At 67.0% G+C, this 23,450-nt stretch overlaps 3 protein-coding genes across 8 annotated transcripts; 1 reads left to right on the top strand and 2 right to left on the bottom strand.

Annotated features, from left to right (window-relative positions):
* Positions 1-150: 150 nt before the first annotated feature.
* On the bottom strand, positions 151-23,412 carry KAT5 (lysine acetyltransferase 5). Of its 6 annotated transcripts, XM_075741442.1 has the most exons (15): positions 23,322-23,412; positions 23,128-23,194; positions 22,480-22,548; positions 21,788-21,924; positions 20,454-20,645; positions 18,910-18,990; positions 17,748-17,822; positions 17,158-17,406; positions 16,512-16,601; positions 16,263-16,403; positions 15,668-15,761; positions 14,883-15,042; positions 13,718-13,799; positions 13,352-13,492; positions 151-162 (listed from the first exon to the last, which is right to left on the bottom strand). In XM_075741442.1, the coding sequence occupies exons 1-14, from the start codon at positions 23,331-23,333 to the stop codon at positions 13,358-13,360; spliced, it is 1,584 nt and encodes a 527-aa protein (XP_075597557.1). In that variant the 5' UTR covers positions 23,334-23,412; the 3' UTR covers positions 151-162; positions 13,352-13,357. The 6 variants fall into 6 exon arrangements, with proteins under 6 accessions (XP_075597557.1, XP_075597556.1, XP_075597558.1 ...); XM_075741441.1 differs by lacking the exon at positions 151-162 and having other exon boundaries at positions 13,279-13,492; XM_075741443.1 differs by lacking the exon at positions 151-162 and having other exon boundaries at positions 13,279-13,492; positions 23,325-23,359.
* On the bottom strand, positions 1,179-5,002 carry OVOL1 (ovo like transcriptional repressor 1). Its single transcript, XM_075741465.1, has 4 exons — positions 4,868-5,002; positions 2,863-3,008; positions 1,983-2,247; positions 1,179-1,496 (listed from the first exon to the last, which is right to left on the bottom strand). Exons 1-4 carry the CDS (start codon positions 4,965-4,967, stop codon positions 1,192-1,194), a joined length of 816 nt encoding a protein of 271 aa, XP_075597580.1. The 5' UTR covers positions 4,968-5,002; the 3' UTR covers positions 1,179-1,191.
* On the top strand, positions 7,844-13,235 carry RNASEH2C (ribonuclease H2 subunit C). Its single transcript, XM_075741448.1, has 6 exons — positions 7,844-8,058; positions 8,481-8,898; positions 9,173-9,211; positions 12,692-12,813; positions 12,905-13,024; positions 13,112-13,235. The coding sequence occupies exons 1-6, from the start codon at positions 7,852-7,854 to the stop codon at positions 13,157-13,159; spliced, it is 954 nt and encodes a 317-aa protein (XP_075597563.1). The 5' UTR covers positions 7,844-7,851; the 3' UTR covers positions 13,160-13,235.
* Positions 23,413-23,450: the final 38 nt, after the last annotated feature.

Raw genomic sequence — 23,450 nt, forward strand, 5'->3', positions numbered from 1 at the left:
CCACCGCCTATGGGGGCTATAGGGGGTGGGCGGGGCTACGGGGGATCCTGAGAGCTGCTATGGGGGTGGGGGGGGGGGCGGCTCGGGGCTGTAGGGAGCCTATAGGGGATCCGGGGGGGGGCTATAGGGGATCGGGGGGGGCTATAGGGGAGCGGGGGGGCTATAGGGGATCGGGGGGGGCTATAGGGGAGCGGGGGGCTGTAGGGATCGGGGGGGGCTATAGGGGATCCGGGGGGGGCTATAGGGGTAGGTAGGAGCCTATAAAGGAAAATGGGGTGCTATAGGGGAAGGCAGGAACCTATAGGCGACATGGGGACCCTATAAGTGACCAGAGGAGCCTATAGGGGAACAGCCTATAGGTGAACACAGGCGCCTATAGATGAACACGAGCTTTATGGAGGCGGCGACGCAGTACCATGGGGGAGGGGCCGGGGGCGTGGTCTGTCGAGGGGGCGTGGTCTGACGAGGGGGCGTGGTCTGCCGGGGGCGGGTCCTGCCCGAGGGGCGGGGTTGGGGTGAGCGCCCGGAGGGGCGGGGCTTCTCCGGGGGACGGGGTGGGAGCAGTGCCCGAGGGGGCGTGGTCATCGCAGCGAAGGGGAGGGGCCAGTGCTTCGCGGAGGGGGCTGCTGCCCCAATGGGACACGGCCAGAGCCAAGGGGCGGGGCTTTCCCGAGGGGGGCGTGGCCAGTGTGCCCCGGGGCGGGGTCAGTGCCTCCAGGGGGCGAGGCTCGTGCCCCGTGGGGGACAGGAACCTGTCCCCAAAAGGGGCGTGTCACACGCCGGGGGGCGTGGCCTGAGTGTGCCCGTAAGCGCGCCCCCTGCCGCTGGGAGGTGGAGTCGAATTCCCACAGCAGACGTACCCCCCACTCCAGAGGGAGCCGTACCCTGGCCCCGCCCCAAGTGGGCGTGTCCCTGCCCCACAGGGGGCGTGGGTTATACCAAATGGGCGTGGGTTATCCCCGATGGGCGTGGGTTATACCCCTATGGGCGTGGTTTATACCCCCATGGGCGTGGGTTATACCCCGATGGGCGTGGTTTATACCCCGATGGGCGTGGTTTCTGCCCATAAGCACACACAACCCCCCTTGGGCGTGTTTAATTCCCACAACGGCCACACCCCTACCCCGGGGAGGGGGGGGCCGCACACCCATACCCTTGCCCCCCCCCCAAAAAAGTGGGCGTGTCTCCACCCTAAGGGGGCGGGGCCAGGCGTGGGGCGGGGTTAGCCAGGCGGGGAGGGGGAGGAGCGGCAGCAGCAGCCTTGCGAGCCAGCTTGGCGAGGAGGGGGCTGTGGGGGTGGCGCTGGCGGAGGTGGGCGAGGTGGGCGTCCTGGCTGTCGGCAGTGCCCCCGCACTCCTCGCAGACGTAGAGCTTGGCCCGCCGCTCCTTGTAGGCGTAGCGTTGGGCCACCCCGTGGATCTTCTTCAGGTGGGACTCCAGGGAGCAGCGCTGCGTGAAGGCTTTCTCGCACAGGCTGCACTTGTAGGGGCGCACGCCTGGGGCGGGGGGGGGGGGAACACAACAAAAAGAGGGGTTAGAGGGGCACCCTGTCTCGTCCCTGTCCTCATCTGCATCCCTGTCCCTGCGTCCCCATCCCCATCCCTGTCTTCATCCCAGCTTCATCCTTGTCCCCATCCTTATCCTGTCCCATCCCCATCCTGTCCTACACCCATCCCATTCCCCACCCATGTCCCCACCCCATCTTCATCCTTGTCCCCATCCTCATCCCCATCCCCATCCTCATCTTCATCCTCATCCCCATCCCATCCCCATTTCTGTCACCATCCCATCCTCACCCCATCCTTGTCCCTATCCCATCCCCATCCTCATCCTCATCCCCATCCCCATCCCATCCCCATCCTCATCCTCATCCCATCCTTGTCCCTATCCCATCCCCATCCCATCCCCATCCTCATCCCGATCCCCCTCATCCTCATCCCATCCTGGTCCCTATCCCATCCCATCCCCACCCCCCCACCCACCAGTGTGGGTGCGGACGTGCCGCTTGAGGTCAAAGGTGTCATTGAAGCCCTTCCCGCAGTAGGGACACAGGTGACGTTTCACCTCGCTGTGACACTTCAGGTGCCGGTTCAGCATCCGCTGGAACCCAAAACTCTTCTGGCACACGGGGCAGGAGAAGAGCTCAGTCCCACTGGGGACCCCTCCGGGGATGGGGACCCCCACCGGGACCCCCCCAGGGATGGGGATGCCCAAGGGGATGGGGGCACCCATGGGGCCAGATGGTACCTGCCAAGAGATGGGGAGAGGAAGGAGTCAGCTCATGGGGACCCCCCCCAGCGTGGGATCCTTGGTCATGGGACACACCCCCCCCAGCCACAGGAACACCCCAGTTTGGGGACCCCCTGGTCATGGGAATCACCAGGTCATGGGGACCCCCAGCCACAGGGACTCCCAGTCATGGGGACCCTCAGTTATGGGAACCTCCCTGGTTATGGGAACCCCCTGCTCATGGGGACATCCGATCATGGGGACCCCCAGCCAGAGGGACACACTGGTTTGGGGACCTCCCAAGCATGGGTACCCTGCAACTTGGGGAACCCCCTGCCTTGGGGACCCCTCAGTCATGAGGACCCACACACACACCTTTGGGACCCCCAGCCCTGGAGACCCCCCCCAGCTTGGGGACACCCAGTTATGGGGACCCTCAACCATAGGGACACCCCAACTTGGGGATCCTCCAGTCACTGGAACCCCCAGGCACAAAGATCCCCTCCAGTTTAGGGAACCCCCCAGTCACAGGACCCCCCCCAGGCCATGAGACACCCCAACTTGGGGACACCCAGGTCACAGCACCCCCCCCTCCAGGGGACCCCCCACATTTAGTTTTCCCCCCTCCCTTACCTTGCCCTTGGGGTGCAGGAAGGGACCGTGGGGGGCACGGGGGACCGGGGGGGTCAGCGTCATGTCGAGGGGGGACACGGGGGACGCAGGCGCCTCCCCCACCGCTGGCTCAGGGTCCCTGCGCAGGGGGCAGCCCCCCAGGCAAACTGGGGGGGGGAGGGGGCACTGGTTGGGAGGGGTCCTGCACCCCCAAATACCACATCCCACAATGGGAACCCCCAATGGGATCCCCCTAATGGGACCCCCCCCCGATGGGGGGACCCCCAATATGACCCCCAACAACATGAACCCCTCAGTAGGGACCCCCAAATCTGACCCCCAAAAAACCCCAAAGCAGGAGGAGGGGGGGCCCCTCCCCTCCCCACCCCCGCCATTTCGGGGTTCCCCCGACCGGTCGAGCGGCTCCGGCCGCGACGCCCCAAATTACGGGTTTCCGGCGGGTGTCGCCCGCGTGGGCCCTGGGGGGGGGGGACGGGGGGGGGGGGTGGGACGGACACGGCGACGCCACCACCTGCCCTCCCCTCCCCCACCCCCACCCCCCCCAGGGCCTGGCGAGGGACCAGCACCCCCATTTCTCCCCCGAGGCACCCAGCACCCCGAACTCCCCCCCCCCCCACAAGGCACCCAGGTGTCGGAGCACCCTGACACCCCCCCCCACAAGGTAGCTCGACACCCAGCACCCTGACCCCCCCCCCATGCACCCTGACCCCCCCCAAGGCACTCAGGTGTCCCAGCACCCCGACACCCCCCCCATGCACGCAGCACCCTGACCCCCCCCATGCACCCTGACCCCCCCCATGCACCCAGCTGCCCCCCCAATGCACCCTGACCCCCCCCATGCACCCAGCACCCTGATCCCCCCCAATGCACCCTGACCCCCCCCATGCACCCAGCTGCCCCCCCAATGCACCCTGACCCCCCCCCATGCACCCAGCACCCTGATCCCCCCCAATGCACCCTGACCCCCCCCATGCACCCAGCACCCTGACCCCCCCCAATGCACCCTGACCCCCCCCATGCACCCAGCACCCTGACCCCCCCCATGCACCCAGCTGCCCCCCCCCCGCAGTGACCCCGGTGACCCCCGGAGGGCCCCAGGCTCCTGGGAGGGGGCCGGGGGGGGGGGGGGGGGGGCCCTGACGGGCGGTGGCCGCGTGGCCTCTGCCCCACCCGGGCGGGGCCCCACCCCCACTCTGTCATTACGGGGGTTAATCACCACCCGGACGCCGAGGCCCCCCCCGGGGGATGGGGGGGGGGCAGAGGTAAAACAGAGGTCTCCGGGACCCCTGGGTCCCCCCTCAGATGCCTGATCCCTCCCCAAATATTTGGTGTCCCCCTCCCCAACATCTGGCTCCCCCCCCCCCAAAAGCCTCGATGCCCCCCAGACACCTGGGTCCCCCAAGACTTGTCTCCCTTTAGATGCCTGGGTCCCCCCCCAAATTTTTGGGTCCCCCCCTAAAACCTAGATCCAACATCTGGCTCCCTCTGAAAGCCTGGGTTCCCCTCAAGACCCCTGGGTACCCCCTAATATTTGGGGGTGTGTCCCCCAACACCTGGGTCCCCCCAACATCTGGCTCCCCCTAAAAGCCTCAGTGCCCCCCCCAGATGCCTGGGTCCCCCCCAATATTTGGGTGTCCCCCCCCAAGACCTGGGTCCCCCCCCCAACAGTCAGGTCCCCCCAAGACCCCTGGGTCCCCCCCCAAAACCTGGGTCACCCCCCAAATATTTGGATCTCCCCCAGCACCTGAGTCTCCCCAACACCTGTGTCCCCCCAACACCTGGGTGCCCCCCAATATTTGGGTCTCCCCAATACCTGTGTCCCCCCAACACCTGGGTCCCCCCCAATATTTGGATCTCCTCCAACACCCAGGTCCCCCCAAGACCAGTGTCCCCCCATTACCTGGGTCCCTCCCAAGACTCCTGGGTCCCCCCCCTAAGACCTCTGTCCCCCCAACACCCAGGTCCCCCCCCAAATATTCCCCCCCCCCCCCCCCCCGCCACGTACTGGGGACGTAGATCTCCGCTCGCTGCTCGTCCGGCAGCTCGCTCCAGTTGCGCTTGGCCGTGGCCACGCACGGCTTCTTCACCAGGAAAGCGCGGGGCATGGCCGCCACCCGATCCCCGATCCCTCGACGGATCCCCGCGACGACACCCCCCGGCCACGATCCCAACTGGTTCCACCAGCCTTCGGCCGGTCCAGCACCAGATCACCAATCCCCGGTGGGTATCGGTGCCGGATTCCCAGGTTGGGTGTCGCTGGATGGATCCCAGATCCTTGGTCGATTTGCAGCACTAGATCCCCCGCCCCCCCGATCCTCGGTGAGTTTTGGTGCCGGATCCCAGATCCCTGGTCAATTTTGATGCCGGATCACGAGTATTTGGGCAATACCGGCACTGGATCCCAGATCCCAGGTTGGTTTTGGTGTCGGATCCCCAAGCTCTGGTCAGTTTCAGGTCCAGATCACCGGTATTTGGTCGATTTCCGTGTTGGATCCCCTGATCCTTGGTCAATCTCACTTCTGGATCCCAGATCCTCGGTCAATTTTGTCGCCAGATCACAAGTGTTTGGTCAATTTCAGTGCCGGCTCCCAAATCCCTGGTCGGTTTCTGTCCCAGATCACGGGGATGTGGTTTATTTTGGTGCTGGATCCCCTGATCCGCCGTCAGTTTCAGTACCAGATCACAAGTATTTGGTCAATTTTGGCGCCAGATCCCAGATCCCTGGTCGGTTTCAGCGCCAGATCTCAGATATTTGGTCAGTTTCGGTGCCAAATCCCGGATCTTCGGTCAATTTCGGTGCTGGCTCCCGGCTCCCCAACAGGTTTCACAGCCGGATCCCAGGTCGATCCCGTCACCAGATCCGGCACCCTCAGTCCATCCCGGCACCTGATCCCGGTTCCGGCATCAGCCTTGTGGCACCGAGACCCGGCAGCGTCACCGTCACCCGGCGTCCCCAAGATCCAGCGTTACCAAAACCGGCGTCACCGTCACCCGGCGATGTCACCGAGACCTGGCGATGTCACCATTACCCGGTGTCACCAAGACCCAGCGGCGTCACCGTGCTGTCGCCGAGCCATGCGCCGCTACCTCACCAACACCGTCCCTCGCTGGCTACACGCCACCAGTTGCTGTTGGCGAGGCCGGTTGTTGACAGCTGAGCATCACCGGCCGTGCCGTGCCGGTTGTGCCGCGCCAGTTATTCGGTGCCAGTTATGTCGTGGTGGCTGCGCCGTGCCGGTTACACTGCGCCGTGCGGTGGCAGCTGTGCCGTGCCGGTTGTGCCGTGCGGTGCCGGCTGTGCGTCGCCGACTGTCCCGCCCCGGGAGGTGTTGCCGGGACCGGCGAGACCGGTTGTGCCGGAGCCGGTGTCGGAGCCGGTCGGTCGGGCGCCACATTGGGAAATAACGGGGAGCCCCCGCCCCGGCCTGGGGACGCGGGGGGACGCGGGGACACATGTGGGGGGGGGATGTGGTGGGGTGTGTGGGGACACGGATGGGGGGCCATGGGGACACAGATGGGGGGCATGGGGACGTGGGGGGACATGGGGACATTGGGTTGGGGGGCCGTGGGGGCCATGGGGGCCATGGGGATGCGGGGTGATGGGGACACGGGGGGCGTGGGGACACTGATGTGGGGAGAGGGGGACATGGGGGACAGGGGTGAACAGGGACGGGGGGGGACACGGGGGTGGGGGGGCGTGTGGACACTGATGTGGGGACACAGGGAACGTGGGGTGATGGGGACATGGGGGGACAGGGACATTGGGGTGGGGGGGGGACATGTGGGACACGGGCCCCTGGGGGCACAAGTGACATGCCCCCCCCGCCCCCCCGCCCCCGGGTCAGGGCAGGACCCGCCGGGACCCCCCAGGGACCCCCCAGGCCCCAGAGGGGACGCGGAGACGCCCGGGAGGTGCCGGGTGAACCGGTGGCACCGGAACAGCCCCGGGGAGGGTGGGGGGGTGCGGGGTGTCCCCAAGTCACTTGGGGGGGGAGGTGGGGGGGTCAGTGGGGTGACCCGGGTGTGTCTACGTGTGGCCAGGGTGGGTGACCGGGGGGGGGCCGGCGGGGGGACATACGATACAAGGGACAAAATGGGGGGACACACACACACACCACACAGGACGCGGGGGAACCGGCTGGTCCTGCCCGTGACTCACCCCCGCCCCGGGGGGACCCGATGATGTCACGGCGTGGGAGAAGGATGGGGGGGGTATAGGGGCCATAGGGGTTATAGGGACCAGAGGGGGTCTGCGGAGGGGGGGTCTATGGGGTCTGTACGGGCTGGAGGGGCGTATAGGGGCTGGCGTGGTCCATAGGGGCTCCACAGGGACTATAGGGGCCATAGGGGTTCTATAGGGACTATAGGGGGTCTATGGGGTCCGTAGGGTTTGAGGGGGGGTCTATAGGGGCTCCACAGGGGCTATAGGGGGGCTATAGGGGGTCCGTGAGGCCCACAGGGACTCTAGGAGGCCCGTAGGGGATCAAAAAGGGGTCTTATAGGGGCTCTAAGGGGTCTATAGGGATCTATAGGGGATGTATGGGGATCTATAGGGCTCTATAGGGCTCTATAGGGGTCTATAGGGGATCTATGGGGATCTATAGGGCTCTGTAGGGGTCTATAGGAGGTCTGTGGGGATCTATAGGGGTCTACAGGGGGTCTGTGGAGGCTCCAGGGTGCCCCTAGTAGGCTATAGGGGCTCTAAGGGGTCTGTAGGGGTCTATAGGGTGTCTATGGGGATCTATAGGGGCTCTAAGGGGTCTATAGGGTGTCTATGGGGATCTATGGGGCTCTACAGGGGTCTATAGGGGCTCTAAGGGGCTCTGTAGGGGTCTATAGGGGCTCTATAGGGGTCTATAGGAGGTCCGTGGGGATCTATAGGGCTCTATAGGGATCTATAGGGGTCTATAGGGGGTCTATAGGGGGTCTATGGGGATCTAGAGGGGCTCCGTGGGGTCAGGGCGAGGGAGCTCTAGGGCTCGTGACGTCATGGCGGCGGTGGGCGGGGGGAAGCGTGACGTCACGGCCGCGTCTCCGCCCCCCCGCCGCTCCCGTCGTGCCTCGCGCTCCCGCGGTAGCCCCGCGGCCATGGCGGGACCGTGGGGGCGGCTGGTGGCGGCGCTGGGACCCCCCGGGGACCGGGACCCCCCCCCGCTGCGTGCGCTCCGCCGGCCACGCCCCGCGCCACGTCATCAGGTACGTCAGCGCGACGGGAACACGCCCAGGTCCCTTGTGGGGGTGGGTGGAGTGGGGTGTCCCCCGGACCCCGGGGTCCCCCGTGGGGGTGTGATTTGGGGGTCCCCTGGGGTTGGGGGGGTCCCCGGACCCCTGGGTCCCCCGTGGGGGGGTGATTTGGGGGTCCCCTGGGGTTGGGGGGCTCCCCGGACCCCTGGGTCCCCCGTGGGGGTGTGATTTGGGGGTCCCCTGGGGTTGGGGGGTCCCCGGACCTCGGAGTCCCCCGTGGGGGTGTGATTTGGGGGTCCCCTCGGGTTGGGGGGGTCCCCGGACCTCGGAGTCCCCCGTGGGGGTGTGATTTGGGGGTCCCCTGGGATTGGGGGGTCCCGGACCCCTGGGTGTCGTGTTTCCCCCCCCCTTATTTCCCACCCCCCCTTTTTCAGACGGAGCTGCTGCTGCTGCTGCTGGAGTCCCCACGGGAGCTGTGCGGGGGGGGGAGCTCCGTGGGGGGGTCCCCAGAATGGGGGGACTCCGTGGGGGAGGTGGGGGGGGCCCTGCTGACCCTGTTGACCCTCCCCCCCGCTCCTCCCCCCGCCCCCCCCCGCTCCCTCCTCCTTTTGGCCACCCTCACCTTCCTCTTGGCTACCGGGGATGTGGGGGGGGCGGCGGTTTTTGGGGCGCTGTTGGTGGAAGGGGGGGTCACGGGGGGGGCCCCAGCGACCGTGGCTGAATGTCTGCGGGAATTACGGCGCGTGCGGATTCCTGGGACCCCCCCCCGAAACCTGGGACCCCTACGGAGATGCCAGCGGGAGACCCCCGGGATCCTGCCCTTGACCTTGCTGCTGGCTGAGGAGGGGGGGGGTAAGTTGGGGCGGGGGGGGGGATCCCAGTGAGTCCCATATTGGCAACTGGGGGGGATCCCAGTGCATCCCATAATAGCACTGGGGGGATCCCAGGGAGTCCCGTATTGGTACTGGGGGGGGATCCCATAATGGCACTGGGGCGGGGGGGGATACCAGTGGGTCCCGTACTGGTACTGGGGGGGGGATCCCAGTGCATCCCATAATAGCCCGGGGGGATCCCGGGGTGCCCCATGGGGGGATCCCCCTCCCTGACACCCCACGCCCCCCCCCAGATCCCACGGATCCCCACGACGAGGCCGGGACGGATCCTGGTGAGTCCCACAGCCCCGCGGGGCCCGATCCTGGGGATCACCCCCCCCCCCGACCCCAGGGAACCCCCCAGGGTCCCCCCTCCCTCGGACTCCCCCCCTCCCCCCCCCCCCGGGTCCCCTGGGATGCCCAGCCCCCCCCCCCTCAGGGTTACCCCCCATCCAAGGGATCCCCCCCCAAAATCCCAGGAACCCCCCCAAGATCCTCAGCCTCCCCCCCAAGATTCCCCCTCTCCAATCCCAGGGACTCCCCCAAATCCCAGCCCACCCCCCCCCCCCCAGGGACCCCCCAGGGTTGTGTCCATCCCCCCAAATCCCAAGAACCCCCCCAAGATCCCCTGGGACCCCCCCAAACTCCAGGATACCCCCTCCCCTCTCAGGGACACCCCCCAAGGTTGTGTCCCCCCCAAATCCCAGGGACCCCCCCCCAAGATCCCCTGGGACCCCCCCCAAGGCCCCCCCCAAACCGCCCCCGCAATGCCCCCCCCCAGGAACCCCCCAAAAGGGTTCTGTCCCCCCCTGCAATTCCCAGGGACCCCCCCCTAAGATCCCCAGGGACCCCCTCCAAACCCCAGGATGCCCCCCCCAGGGTTCCCCCCCCCCAAATTTCTAACCCCCCCCTCCCCCCCTTCCAGCCCCCCCCTCCGCCTTCCTCCTCACCCCGGCCGCCCGCGCCCAGCTCCTCCGCCACCGAAACGGGGGGGGGGGGCCTTGGGGGGGGCCCCCCCTTACGCCACGGGGGACCCCGCCCCCCTCCACGCCACCCTCCTGAAAGGGGGGGGCTGTTTTGGGGGGCTCCCCCCCCCCCGTTTAGCCGCTTTAGCCTTACACCCCGCTTTGCCCCCCCCCTTACGCCTCTTCTACCTGCTCTGCTTATTAGAGGGGGGGGCCCTAAAAAAACCCGGGGGGTCCCCCCCACCCCTGCCCCCCCACTTCACTGCTGCCCTTTTCCCGGGGGGAGGGGACCCCCCCGAAATATTTTTACCCCGTTTCGAGGCGGCGGCAGCTTTTTGCTCTCAAAATGGGGGGGTCCGACATAAAGGGGGGGGCCAGGGCTGGTTACGGGGGTTGGTGGTTGCTTTGGGGGGGGGGGCCCCCCATTTTATTTTGCCGGGCAGTTGTCGCTTATAACCGATGGTTTGGGGGGGACATCAGTGACAAACTGGGGGGGGCAGCTGAAAAATTATTGGGGGGCGGTCACCCCACCGGCCCCCCCCATTTATTAGAGTTGGCGAAGGTTTTGGGGGGCCCTCTGGGGGGCGCCCTACGGGGGAAGGTTTTTGGGACCCCTCCTCCCCCCCCCGGGACCCCTCAGCTTCGGGGGGTCCTAAAGGTGTTGACGACCCCCCGGGGGGATCCTCAAATCCGGGGGTACCTACGGCGGGTGATGGCGGCGGAAAAGGGGGGCTGGGGGGGGGGGGGCCGGGGGTGTTGAGCGCCGCCGCCCCCCTCCTCTCTTTTTGGGGGTCCCCCCTTTTACCCTCCCCCACTTTCGGACCCCCCCTTTTTTCTGGGGTGGGGGGGGACCCCGACGTTGGCGATCGCGCCCGCCTTCACGCCGCCCTGGCCGCCGCTTTGGGCCCCCCCAAATTAGCCGCCGTTTTGGGGACCCGCCCCCGTTCTTCCACCCCCCGTCCCCCCCAGGATGTTGGGGGGGGGGCAGGGGGGGGCCCCCCCACCCTCCTGCCTGCGCTCGCCCCCCCTTGCTGCCTGCGCTGCCTGCCCGGCCCCCCCCCTCCCTTCCCTGCCCCCCCCGGGGCCCCCCAAAATCCCGAGGGGTGGGGGAGGGCGGTGGCCACCCGGGGGGGGCCGGTGTCGGTCAGGCTGCGGTTACGGGTGGAGCTTTTGGGGGGGGCCCTGAATGGGGACCCCCCCCCCGGGAAGGGTCCCCCCCCCCTCCTGGCCCTGCAGGTGCGGGTGGGGGGCTGCACCCCCCGGGACCCCTCCCCCACCGAAGGGCGCCTGGTGGGGCTGGGGGGGGGAGGGGCCGAGCTGACCCTCACCCTCCGCCCCCACCTCCCCCTGCCCCCCACCCTTGACGTCACCGCTATTTTCACCCCGGGGGGGGGAGGGAGGGGATGCCGGGGGGGGGGAGGGGTCCTGCTCGCGCCCCTCCCCCCCCCTCCCCCTCCCTTTAGAGATCCAACTCCGCCCCCTCGCCCTGCCCCCCCCGTGGGACCCCCCCCGGCGCCGTCGGGCTTTCGCCTCCATGTGGGGGGCGCTGGGGGGGCACCCCGAAAGCCGCTTGGTTTTACAAAGTGGGGGGGGGGCCCCTCCCCCCGCCCTCGCCCCTTTTCTGCTGGATGGGGGAGGGGCGGGGGGGTGGGTGGCGGCGGCCGCCCTCCCCCCCCGGGGGGTGGTTTTGGTGAGGGGGGGGGCGGGGGGGGGATGGGTGGAGCTGAGGTGTCAGCGCTGGGGGGGGGGTGGTGGCCCTGGCCAGGCTGCTGCGGGGGGAGGGGCGGGCGTGACGCGGCGTGACGCGGCCTGTCGGGGCGCGTCGACGCGCGTCGGGGCGCGTGGGGTCCCGACGTGGCGTGACACGGCGCGTCAGGGCCAATCGACGGGCGTCGAGGCGTGACGAGGCGTGACGATGAGGCGTGACGGGGCGTGTCAGGGCGCGTCGACGCGTGTCAGGGCGTGGTACGCTGGGGCCGTGAGACGGCGCGACATGGCGTGACACGACGCGTCGGGGGGGCGCGTTGACATGTGTCGGGCGCGTGACAAGGCGTGACGGAGCGTGTCGGGGCGTGGTCCCTGTTGTGTGTGTTGTCACCCCATGTCAACACGAGGAGCGCAGAGCTGGTGTCTGTCCGTCCGTCTGTCCAGCGCGGGGGGGGGGTCCCCGTGGGTGGGGAGGGATCCGTGGGGGTCTGGGGGGGGGGGTCACTGGGGGGGTGGGGGGCGATCTGGGGGGGCCCTTGGGGTGGGGGGGATGCTGAGGCACTGGGGGGGGCTGGAGGGGGGGGTCCTTGGGGGCTGGGGGGGATCTGGGGGGGCCCTGTAGGGATGGGGAGGGGCATGGGGGATCCATGGGGCTGGGGGGGGGACACGGAGGGGGGTGTGTGTCACTGTGGGGTTGGGGCTGGGCCCAGCCGCTCCCCCCTCTCCCGGAACTACAACTCCCATCATGCCCCGCACCGGAAGTAAGAGTCACAGCGTCTCAAATCCTCCAGCACTTCCGGTTCCGGTCTGTCCCGCCATGGCGGCTGGGGTGAAGCTGTTGGCGGCTCCCGGCGCGGTGCAGCCCCGGTTACCGGCCCAGCTCCTGCCGTGCCGGGTGGAGCACGACGGGCCCGCGCCCGTGGCCTCTTTCCTGCGGGTCCAACCCGGTTCTGGCGGCGGTGAGGGCTGGGGGGGGGGGAAGGCTCCGGGGCCTCTCCGGGAGCGGGGTGGAGGAGGCGCGGGGGCCGCTGTGGGGCTCGGGGGGTGTCTGAGGGGTTTGAGGGTGCTGACACCGGTTCCCCCCCCCCCCCCTCCCCTCAGAGCTGTGGACCTCGTTCCGGGGGAGGCGCCTGGGGGGTCGGGAGCTGCCGCTGCCCCCTGGTTACCGGGGGGTGCTGCTGCGGGAGGGGGAACCCCCCCCCGGCAACGAGGGAGACCCCCAGGTGAGCCCCCCCCCCACTCCCCCCAGCACCCCCTGAATCCCTTCTATGGGTGTTCGTTCCCCCCCCAATAAACCTGACCTTTGACTCCCAGGACCAGTGGGTGAAGGTGATGGGCACCTTTGACGTCATCACGGAGTGGGGGGCTGACGTCATCCCCTCCCCTACCGGGGGAGTGGCCCTGGCACTGCAGTGGGGGCCCCTCGCCTGCGCGGTGAGTCCCGGCACTGCGGGGGGGGTGGGATCCCGGGGTGTCGTGTGTGTGTCCCCTCCTCATCCCCTTCCTTCCCCCCCCCCCCAGATCCACGCGCCCGTGAGCGATGACAGCGACGAGGAGGCGGAGCCCTGACAGACCTCACCCCCCCCCGCAAAGCCCCTCCCCATGTGTGTACACGCACATATACATACGTACACACACATATACATATGTACACGCACATACACATACGTACATAAAGGAGCCAGAGCTGAGAACCAGGTGATGACGTTTAATTACCGGCTGTGGGGTAACGAGGGTGGGTGTGGTCTGGGGGGGGGGGCGGTGCCCTCACCACTTTCCCCTCTTGCTCCAGTCCTTGGGGGTGAAGTGGAGGCACTTGGCGTCGATGCGCAGCACCCGCTTCAGCATCGCCCGCTCGTGTCCCTCCACGATGTCCTCCGACAGCGTCAGGATGTACTGTCCCTGCGGGAGGAGACACCCCAAAAATCCAGGGGGAGACACCCCAGCGTCCATCCGTGCCCCCCCCCCCAATACCGCACCCAAAGCTTGTGATGCTCCAAAGAGGAGTTGGGGTCCCCTCCCCAAGGGTTTTTTGGGGGGGGGGGGGGGGGCTCACAACCCAGGACACCCAATATGGCTGTGTGTGCGTGTGTCCCACCCAGGGGGATCCCGAAATGCGGGCGGCACCTTGTAGTAGTTGATGAGGTTGAGGTACTGCAGGGTGGAGATGACGTCTTCCTTCTTGATGCTGGTGATCTCGCTGATCTCGCTGGTGGAGGGGAGGTTGGGGGGGGGGGAAGACCCCCCCAGATCCTCCTCAGCACCTCTCATCCCCCCCTGGGCACCCCAAACTCAAGGGACACCACCCCCCCCGCCCCCCAAGGAAGCCCTGAGGGCTAGGGGGAAGGGGCGGGGCTTAGGGCTGGGTGGGTGGGGCATGAGGGTGTGGCCACGCCCCCAGCAGTGGGTGGGGCTTTGTCATTGGGGTGTGGTCTAGGGAAGGGTAGGCGGAGCCTGGTGGGGCAGGCCCTGTCATGGGGCAAAGGGGGTGGAGCCTAAAGGGGGTGGGGCTTGGGGCAGGGTGGGCGGGGCTTGGCAGAGTGCCATTTCCCCTGGGGTAAACAAAGGGGTGGAGCCTAAAGGGGAGTGGTCTCGATAATTAGGGGTGTGGCCTTGAGTGGGTGGGGCTTTGGGTGGGGTGGGTGAGGCCGGGAGGAGCAGCCAGTTCCCTGGGTGGTGGGGATCACTTGGGGACAGTGAGGGGGTGGGGCCTGGGGAAGGGGGTGGGGCCTCAGGGAAGGGGGTGGGGCCTGGGGAAGGGGTGGGGCCTCAGGGAAGGGGGTGGGGCCTCAGGGAAGGGGGTGGGGCCTTGGGGAAGGGGGTGGGGCCTGGGGAAGGGGTGGGGCCTCAGGGAAGGGGGTGGGGCCTCAGGGAAGGGGGTGGGGCCTGGGGAAGGGGGTGGGGCCTTGGGGAAGGGGGTGGGGCCTGGGGAAGGGGTGGGGCCTCAGGGAAGGGGGTGGGGCCTCAGGGGAAGGGGTGGGGCCTCAGGAAGGGGGTGGGGCCTCAGGAAGGGGGTGGGGCCTCAGGAAGGGGTGGGGCCTCAGGAAGGGGGTGGGGCCTCGGGGAAGGGGTGGGGCCTGGGGAAGGGGTGGGGCCTGGGGAAGGGGTGGGGCCTCGGGAAGGGGGTGGGGCCTCAGGGAAGGGGTGGGGCCTCGGGGAAGGGGTGGGGCCTCGGGGAAGGGGGTGGGGCCTCAGGGAAGGGGGTGGGGCCTCAGGGAAGGGGTGGGGCTTGGGGATGGGGGTGGGGCCTGGGGAAGGGGGGTGGGGCCTGGGGATGGGGGGTGGGGCTTACTTGATGGTGATTTGGGGTCGCTCCCCCCCCTCGGCCTTCAGCCCCATGAGGATCTCCAGGATGGTCTGGGACCAGTAGCTGCGGTAGGAGAGGAGCCCCAGGTCCGAGAGCGGCTTCTCGGGGGTCCCCGTCTTCCCCTCCACCTTGGAGAGCTCGTAACCTGGCGGGTGGTCCCACGGGGAGGGGGTGTGTCACACCGCCCCACCCCACAGAGGGGGTCTGGGGTCACCCCCCATCCCCAGGAGGGTCTGCAGGGGCCCTTTGAGGGGTTTTGGGGATCTCCCAGAGGGTTTTTCCAGCCCTCTGCCCACTCCAGAGGAAATTTGGGGTCCCCTGGTGTATTTTGGGATGCCCCAAGGGGGAGATTTAGCCTCCTGGGAGGGCCTCTGGGGTCCCCCCCCATGGCAAGTTTGCTCCATTGAGGGTTTTTTGGGGTCTCCTGGTGTATTTTGGGGAATCTCAGGGGGCTGTTGACCCCTTGAGAGAGTTTTCAGAGCCTTTTGGGGGGGAATTTTGGGGCCCCTTAAAGCATTTTTGGGGTCTTTGTGAGGGTATTGCTACCCCTAGGGTCTTCAGAACTTGTCAAGAGAATTTTGGGGTCCTCCCAAGGATTTTTGGGGTCCCTGGAGGAGTATTTTGGCCCCCAACTGTTTTAAGAGTTTAATCAGAGGAGATTTGATGCCTCTCAATGTATGTTGGGGGGGGTGCTGGCTTGGAGAGAGTTTGGGGGGGGCTGTTCCCTGGGGATTTGGGGTATCCCCAGGCACTTGGGGGGGGTCACTCACTGAATTCGATGAGCAGCTTGCCGTAGCCCCGGCGCTGGTAGGGGGGCAGGGTGAGGATACAGGCCACGTTGTAATCCTCCGTTGATTCCTTCTCCTGCAGCACCCCCCCCAACATCAGCTGGCATCCCAAACCCCCCTGGGATGCCCAAAATCCCTGGAACGCCCCTGGGAACCACCTAAAACCCTCCCAGGGACCCCCAAATCCCCCCTCAAAGCCCTGCCCCCCCTCCACCAGATCCCACCCCTGGGGATCTCCCAAAAACCTGCTGAGGACCCTAAAACCCTGGGCCCCCAACCCTCCCAAGAACCCAGCTCTGTCCCCTGGGACACCCCCCCCTCCCCGAGACCCCCTAAACCCTCTTCAGCCCCCCCAAGACCCTTACTCTTCCTCCTCAAGACCCCCAGACACCCCCCCCCCAAGATCCTTCCCCACTCCCCATTCCCCAGAGACTCCCCCAGGACCCTTCCCCACCCCCCCAAGACCCTTTCTCAGCCCCACAGTGACCCCATAGGACCCTTCCCCACCCCTTCATTCCCCAGGGCTCCCCAGATCCCCTCCAGTTCCCCCAAAAGCCCCCTTCCCCCCCCCCCCAACCTTGGAGAAGTAGCCGACGATGTGGAAGCCTTTGCAGTCGTATTCGGTCATGACGTAAAAAAGAAAAGGGTCGGTGTCGTAATACAACGTCTTGTGATCCAGAAAACACTTGGCCAGCAAACAAAGGTTTTGCGAATAACTCTGGGGGAAAAAAAAACGGGGGGGGGGGGTGTTAAAGGAGGGGTTAAGGGGGAGCTCCAGGATTTGGGGGTGCCCCTCTGGACCCCCCCCCAAATGATCCCACTTTACCTTGTTCTTGCGACCGTCGATCTCGAAGAAGGAGATCGTGCCTTTGCGGTAGATCTCGTTGCCTGGGGGGTGTCGTAGGTCGCATTTGGTCTGGGGTGGGGGCAAAAATAAAGGGGTGGGGTGGTAAAAAAAGGGGGGGGCAGTGTTAGCCCAGGGGTTCAGTTCAGCAGATCTACCCCAGAGGGGTCCCAATCCACCCAGGGGGTCCCTAATCCATCCTGAGGAGGGTCAGTGTTATCCTGGGGGCCCCCAGGAAGGCGCATTTGCCCTGGGGGGGGGGGGGGGGGGCGGGGGTGTCCTCAGTTGTTTGGGGGGGGGTCAGTGTCCCCATGTCACCCCAGGGAAGTCAGATCCAGCCTTGGGGGGTCCCCCCCAGCCACGCCAAGGAAGGCAGACCCATCCCAAGGAGGGTCCCCAATTACTTTTGGGGTGGGGTGTGCGTAGGGGTCCCCAATCGCCCTGGAGGGTCCCCAATCCACCTTGGGGGGGGGGGGGCTCAGATCTGCCCTGGGGGGGTTATTTGTTACCCCAAGGGGTTCGCTGTTACCCCGGGGGGAGGGTCCCCAACCCACCCCAAGGAATGCAGATCCATCCCAAGGAGAGTCCCCAATTACTTTTGGGGTGCAGGGGAGGGGGGGGCCCCTACCAGGTGACGCTGGAGGCAGCGGAGGCTGTGGCCGTACTTGAGGCAGAATTCGCAGAGGTAGAGGACGGGCAGCGCCGTCAGCTCCTGGGGGTAGGGGGAGAAGTACCAGGGTTTGAGGCGATGGCGCCCCAACTCGATGCACTCGATGTTCTTCATCCGCGTGACGATGTCGTCGTGGCTCCGATCCGAAACCAAGCTGCCCGTCATCCGCGGCGCTGAGGGGGCTCCGTCCGACGAGTCCTGGGAATCCTGGGGGGTGGGGTGGGGGCGTCATTTAGTGTTACCTCCCCCCCCCACCCCCCGGCCATGAAACTGCCTGATGGCGGATTCTGCCTTCGCCTGCCTCAGTTTCCCCAGTTTGAGTTGGTTTCCCTCCCTTTTCCCCTTCCCTTGCCTCAGTTTCCCTTGGTCAGAGTCTCCTTCCCCCCCCGCCCCACCTCAGTTTCCCCATTTCCAGGCTGTTTCCCCCCCTCCCCTGCCTCAGTTTCCCCACTTCCAGGCTGGTTTTCCCCTTTTTTCCCCCCATTTCCCTCCCCTGCCTCAGTTTCCCCATCTCGAGGCTGTTTCTCCCCTCCCTGTCCCCCCCCCACCTCGTCGGTCCCCAAACAGGCCGATTTCCTCTTGCGTCCTGGCTGGGCGGCCACTGCCCGGCGAGCGGAGCCGTTCTGCAACGGGGGGGTGGGAAGTTGGGGAGGTGTCAGCCCCCCCCTTCACAGCCCACACCCCCCCCCAAGGACCTGGGGATCCCCCTGAGGGGATGGCCCCCCCCCCCCAATGGTCATAGGACCCCTCGGAGGGGCCAGAGGACACACACCCCCCCGCCCCGGGTTTAGGGACCCCCCAACATGGTTTGGGGATGCCCCCCAGGGTTTGGGGACCTCCCACCAGGGTTTGGGGACCCCCCCCACATGGTCATAGGACCCCTCCGGGGTTTGGGGACCCCCCCAGGGCTTGAGGAACCCCTCAAAGGACTTGAGACACCCCCCCCCCCAGGACTTGAGACCCCCCCATAAGAGACTGGAGACCCCCAGGGGACCCCCCCCAAGGTTTGGGGACCCCCCCACCCAGGTTTGGGGATGCCCCCCCAGGACTGGAGACCCCCCAGGGAGTGTGTGGGGGTTACTGGGGGGTTACTGGGAGGACTGGGGGGATTATTAGGAAGAGCAGGGGGGGTCCTGACTGGTTACTGGTTAGTTACTGGTGTTACCGGTTAGTTACTGGGCACTTACTGGCTTTACTAAGCAGCTACTGGTATTACTGGGTAGTACTGGGAACTGATTGGAGCTACTGGGAAGCTACTGCAGAAGCATTGCTCTTGCTGGTTAGTTACTGGTGTTACTGGTTAGTTACTGGGTTTACTAAGGGCATTCTGGTGTTACTAGGAAGTACTGGGAAATGACTGCGGTTACTGGGAATTTCCCAGTTGCTACAGGTGTGAATGAGAAGTTACTGCGCAGCTACCGCTCTTGCCAGTTAGTGGTGTTACTGGTTGGTTACTGGTGTTACTGGTCAGATAGTGGTAGTACTGGGCAATTACTGTTTTTATTAAGGGTATACTACCAACTACTGGGAGTTACTGGTTTTACTGGAAAGTTGCTACCTGGAACGACTGCAAAGTTTCTGACAAACTGCTGCTACTGGGCAGTTACTGGTGTTACTGGGCAGGGTCGCTGGTGTTACTGGGCGCTTATTGGTTTTACTGGGGGGTTACTGGTGTTACTGGGAGGGACTGCTGGGAAGCACTGGTCTCACCTGGGGGAAGACGGAGGCCTGCGAGGTCTCGGTGGCGGCGGGGACGGGGGTGGCGGGTGACACCACCTCCACCTTACGCTTCTGTGGGGACACCAGTCAGTCCCTCCCAGTTCCCTCCCAGTTCAGCCCAGCCCTGCTGCTGGGGGGCAGCTGGGAGCAGTGAGAGGTTCTGTGGCTCCCCCCCCCAGTGCTCCCAGTATTGCCCCAGCAGCCCGTAGTAGTCCCCAGTATGATCCCAGTTCTCCCAGTTACCACCCCAGCAGCCCCCCAGTGCTCCCAGTATGGCCCAAACAGCTCTTAGCAGTCCCCAGTATCATCCCAGTTCTCCCAGTTACCACCCCAGCAGCCCCCCCGTGCTCCCAGTATGGCCACAGCACAGCCCTGCCCTGGGAGGGGGAGGCTCAGGGGACACCCAGCTGGGGGTGAGGGGGGGACTGGGGGGGGGACACCGTGGGGCTGGGGACACCCAAGGGGGGACACGGGGACCCACTGGGGACACGGGGACCAACTGGGGACAGGGACCCACTGGGGACAAAACCAGACACCCACTGGGGACACAGGGACCCACTGGGGACAGGGACCCACTGGGGACAAAACCAGACACCCACTGGGGACAAAACCAGGGACCCACTGGGGACACGGGGACCCACTGGGGACAAAACCAGGGACCCACTGGGGACAAAACCAGGGACCCACTGGGGACACGGGGACCCACTGGGGACAAAACCAGGGACCCACTGGGGACAAAACCAGGGACCCACTGGGGACAGGGACCCACTGGGGACAAAACCAGACACCCACTGGGGACACAGGGACCCACTGGGGACAGGGACCCACTGGGGACAAAACCAGACACCCACTGGGGACACGGGGACCCACTGGGGACAAAACCAGACACCCACTGGGGACACAGGGACCCACTGGGGACAAAACCAGACACCCACTGGGGACAGGGACCTGTTAGGGACAGGGACCCACTGGGGACAAAACCAGACACCCACTGGGGACACGGGGACCCACTGGGGACACGGGGACCAACTGGGGACAGGGACCCACTGGGGACAAAACCAGACACCCACTGGGGACACAGGGACCCACTGGGGACAGGGACCCACTGGGGACAAAACCAGACACCCACTGGGGACACAGGGACCCACTGGGGACAGGGACCCACTGGGGACAAAACCAGACACCCACTGGGGACACGGGGACCCACTGGGGACAAAACCAGACACCCACTGGGGACAGGGACCCACTGGGGACAAAACCAGACACCCACTGGGGACACAGGGACCCACTGGGGACAGGGACCCACTGGGGACAAAACCAGACACCCACTGGGGACACGGGGACCCACTGGGGACAAAACCAGACACCCACTGGGGACAGGGACCCACTGGGGACAATGCCGGTGACAAAAAAAACCCCTCCAGAACCTGCCACGGGGACACCGGGGGGTGTGTGGGGCGTGCGTGTGTGCGCGTGTGTCACTACGGGACCTGTCCGGGCACCCGCTGGGGACAGTTGGGGACCCTGGGGGTTACCGTGGGGCGCTGGCTGCCGGGTGGGGGGGCCGGGGGGGGCTCGGCCTCGCTCTCCTTGGGCAGGTGAAAGCGAAGGGTGATCTGAACTGGCACCGGCACCGTCCCTGTCCCCGACCCCGGTGGCCCCGGTGGCCCCGGCAAGCTCTTCCCGCTGGCGGGGGCTGCCGGCAACGCCAGGTCCAGGCTCTTCCTCTGCGCCGGGAGGAAGAGGAGGCATTTAGGGGGACGTTGTTGGGGACCTTGTTGGGGACAAAGCCACCGTGTGGCTTTGGGGACAAACCAAAGGGGTGGTGGCCCCCCCCGCCCCCCCCGCAGCCGCCCCCCCCTCGCCGCCATCCCGCCCTCGACGCTTGTCCCCAGTGGATTCCCCGGTGTCCCCTCCCCAGGTGGTGGGGATGGCCCCGAGGTCCCACAGAGGGATTTGGGGATGTCCCCAAGGGGTTGGGGGTGTCTGGGGATGTCCCTTGGGTCTGGGTGTCACCACCGCCCCCTCCCAGGGGTGTCCCCAGGGTTGAGGGGGGTGACAGGGGGGTGGCCCCTGACTCTGGGTGTCCCCAACAGCTCCCGGTGTCCCCACCGGACCCGGAAATGTCCCCCACCATGGGGGTTGGGTGTCCCCCTCCCTTTCCACCCCCCAACCCCCCCCCCCCCCCCGAGGGGATTTGGGGACGTCCCTCTGCTCCGGGTCTGTCCCCAATGGCTCCGGGTGTCCCCTCCTGGCTCCAGGGCTGTCCCCTGGCCAACGCGTCCCCACGGGGCTGTCCCTTGTCCCTGGTGGGTGTCCCCAGGGCTGTCTCCTGTCCCCGCACTGTCCCTCGTCCTCGGTGCGTCACCCCAGCGCTGTCCCCACAGCCATGGGGGAACGTGTCCCTTGTCCCCGTGCTGTCCCTGGTGTCCCCCCAGGGCTGTCCCCTGTCCCTGCTGTGTCCCCCAGGGCTGTCCCCTGTCCCTGCTGTGTGTCCCCTGTCCCCACGCTGTCACTGGTGTCCCCCCAGGGCTGTCCCCTGTCCCTGCTGTGTCCCCCAGGACTGTCCCCTGGCCCCGGTGTCTCCCCTTTGGTGTCCTCTGTCCCCAGTACCATCCCTTGTCCTCACGCTGTCCCAGCTGTGCCCCCCACCCAGGGCTGTCCCTTGTCCCTGGTGTCCTGACAGGGCTGTCCCCTATCCCCACGCTGTCCCTAATGTCCCCTCTCCCATCCCTAGGGCCACCCCCTGTCCCCACACACACCCCCAGCTCCCCCCCACCCCCATTACAACATTATTCTCTTCCCGGGACTCATCCTCCCCCTCCACGTCCCTGAGCCCGTCCCTGGTGTCCCCAAACTGTCCCCTCACCGGGTCGCGTTCGGGGGAGCCTGGCCGGGAGCCGGGCAGCCCGTTCTTGGTGGGTGTCTTGGCCTCCTTCCGCGGCACCTGCACCCGCTTCAGGTCCAGCCGGTCGTGTGTCACCCATTCGTCCAGCCGCTTGTTGACTGGGGACACGGGAACGGGGGGGGGGACACACACGCAAAGCGATGATGGCACCCTAATGTCCCCCCCATAGCCCCTCTGTGTCCCCCTGTACCCCGCCGTGTTCCCCTATAGCCCCTCCGCGTCCTCACCCCACCCTTGGGGACACCAAGAGACACCGGGAGGGTGACACGTGCTGTGACTAAGGGGTGCTGGCACCCCTAGACCCCCCCCACCATGTTCCTTCTCTGTCCCCCTGTACCTCCTCTGTGACCCTACCCTGCTCTTGGGGACACTGGGGTGGGGGTGCTGGCAGCCCCAGGCCCCCCCCATGTTCTCCTGTAGCCCCTCCATGACCCTGTCCCCCATGTGAAGATACTGGGGGACACACACACAGGGTGACGGGGGGGGGCTGTGTGTGCTGGCATCCCCAGGAGCCCCCAGAACCTCTCTGTGTCCCTGCCCCATCCTTGGGGACACCATAGGGGTGGTGGCCCCCTTGTCCCCATGGCCCCCCCCCCCCCCATCGCCATGGCTCCCCCCTTGCCATCCCCCCCCGTCCCCCTGTCCCCACTCACAGTCGATGTAGTGGACGTAGAAGAGCTTCCTCCCGCTGATGTCCTTCACACTCAGGATCTCAGCCAGCGCTGGGGCGAAGGGGGCGGGTGTCACCCCCTCCCTTTTTGGGGGGATCCCCCCCTCCAGGCACCCACAAAACACCCTGGGGACCCCTGAACACCCCCCAGCCTGGGATATGCCTCTGGGGGGGGGGGAGGCCAAACCCCACCCCTGCCCCCCAAAACGCCTCCACCCCAACCCCCCTGGGCACCCCCCAGTACTCCCCCCACCCCTGGGGACCCCCCGGTAACACCAGCCTGTAGGCCCCGCCCCCTCACCGAGCCCCGCCCCCTGCCCGGGCCCCTCCCTTCCCCAAGCCCCACCCCCTTCCCCAGGCCCCGCCCCCTCTCCAGGCCCTTCCCTTCCCCTCCACTACTCACGCCCCGCCCACTCGTGCAGGCCACACCCCCTCCTGTCAACACCTCCATTCAGGCCCCGCCCCTTCCCTCACAGACCACGCCCTTCCATGCTGGCCACGCCCCTCCGGCCACGCCCCCTCCCTTCGCTCCCCTTCGGCCGAGGCCCGCCCCTGCGCTCAGGCCACGCCCCCTCATCCACCGCCAGGCTCCTCCCCCTCCAAGCCCCTCCCCCGTCCCCGCCCCGCTCACGCCACTCATCCTCGTTGTCCTGGTTACGGCGCAAGACGGGCAGGCGGCAGCCCTCGGACACCTCCCCCTGCGAGAGAAGGCGGAGCGTCAGCCCGGGGGAGGGCACCGGGGGGAGTCTGGGGGCATCCAGGGGGGTCCCCAAAACCCCGGGGGGGGGGGGTGTCCCCGCTACCCCCTCCCCGCCCCCCACTCACCACCTCCGCCATCCTCCCTGCCCTCCGCTTCCGGGCCGCCGGACCTACTTCCGGGATTTGTCCCGCCCCTTCCTGTTGCTCCTCGGGGCCACGCCCCCTTCCTTCAGCATACGCCGCAAAGAGGGGCGT

This window comes from Balearica regulorum, unplaced genomic scaffold (assembly GCF_011004875.1).
Source record: "Balearica regulorum gibbericeps isolate bBalReg1 unplaced genomic scaffold, bBalReg1.pri S41, whole genome shotgun sequence".
In the NCBI taxonomy this organism is placed as follows: Eukaryota; Metazoa; Chordata; class Aves; order Gruiformes; family Gruidae; genus Balearica; species Balearica regulorum.

Coding starts and splice junctions, on each gene's coding strand:
- RNASEH2C (XM_075741448.1), top strand. CDS start 7,852: ATGGCGGCGGTGGGCGGGGGGAAGCGTGACGTCACGGCCGCGTCTCCG. Junction 8,899..9,172: donor GCTGGCTGAGGAGGGGGGGG/GTAAGTTGGGGC, acceptor GCCCCCCCCCAG/ATCCCACGGATCCCCACGAC. Junction 13,025..13,111: donor GGGGGCCCCTCGCCTGCGCG/GTGAGTCCCGGC, acceptor CCCCCCCCCCAG/ATCCACGCGCCCGTGAGCGA.
- KAT5 (XM_075741442.1), bottom strand. Junction 18,991..20,453: donor CCGGCAGCCAGCGCCCCACG/GTAACCCCCAGG, acceptor GTGTCCCCACAG/AAGCGTAAGGTGGAGGTGGT. Junction 15,043..15,667: donor CAAGCTGCTCATCGAATTCA/GTGAGTGACCCC, acceptor ACCACCCGCCAG/GTTACGAGCTCTCCAAGGTG.
- OVOL1 (XM_075741465.1), bottom strand. CDS start 4,967: ATGCCCCGCGCTTTCCTGGTGAAGAAGCCGTGCGTGGCCACGGCCAAG. Junction 3,009..4,867: donor AGCGGAGATCTACGTCCCCA/GTACGTGGCGGG, acceptor TCCCCCCCCCAG/TTTGCCTGGGGGGCTGCCCC. Junction 2,248..2,862: donor TCCTGCACCCCAAGGGCAAG/GTAAGGGAGGGG, acceptor ATCTCTTGGCAG/GTACCATCTGGCCCCATGGG.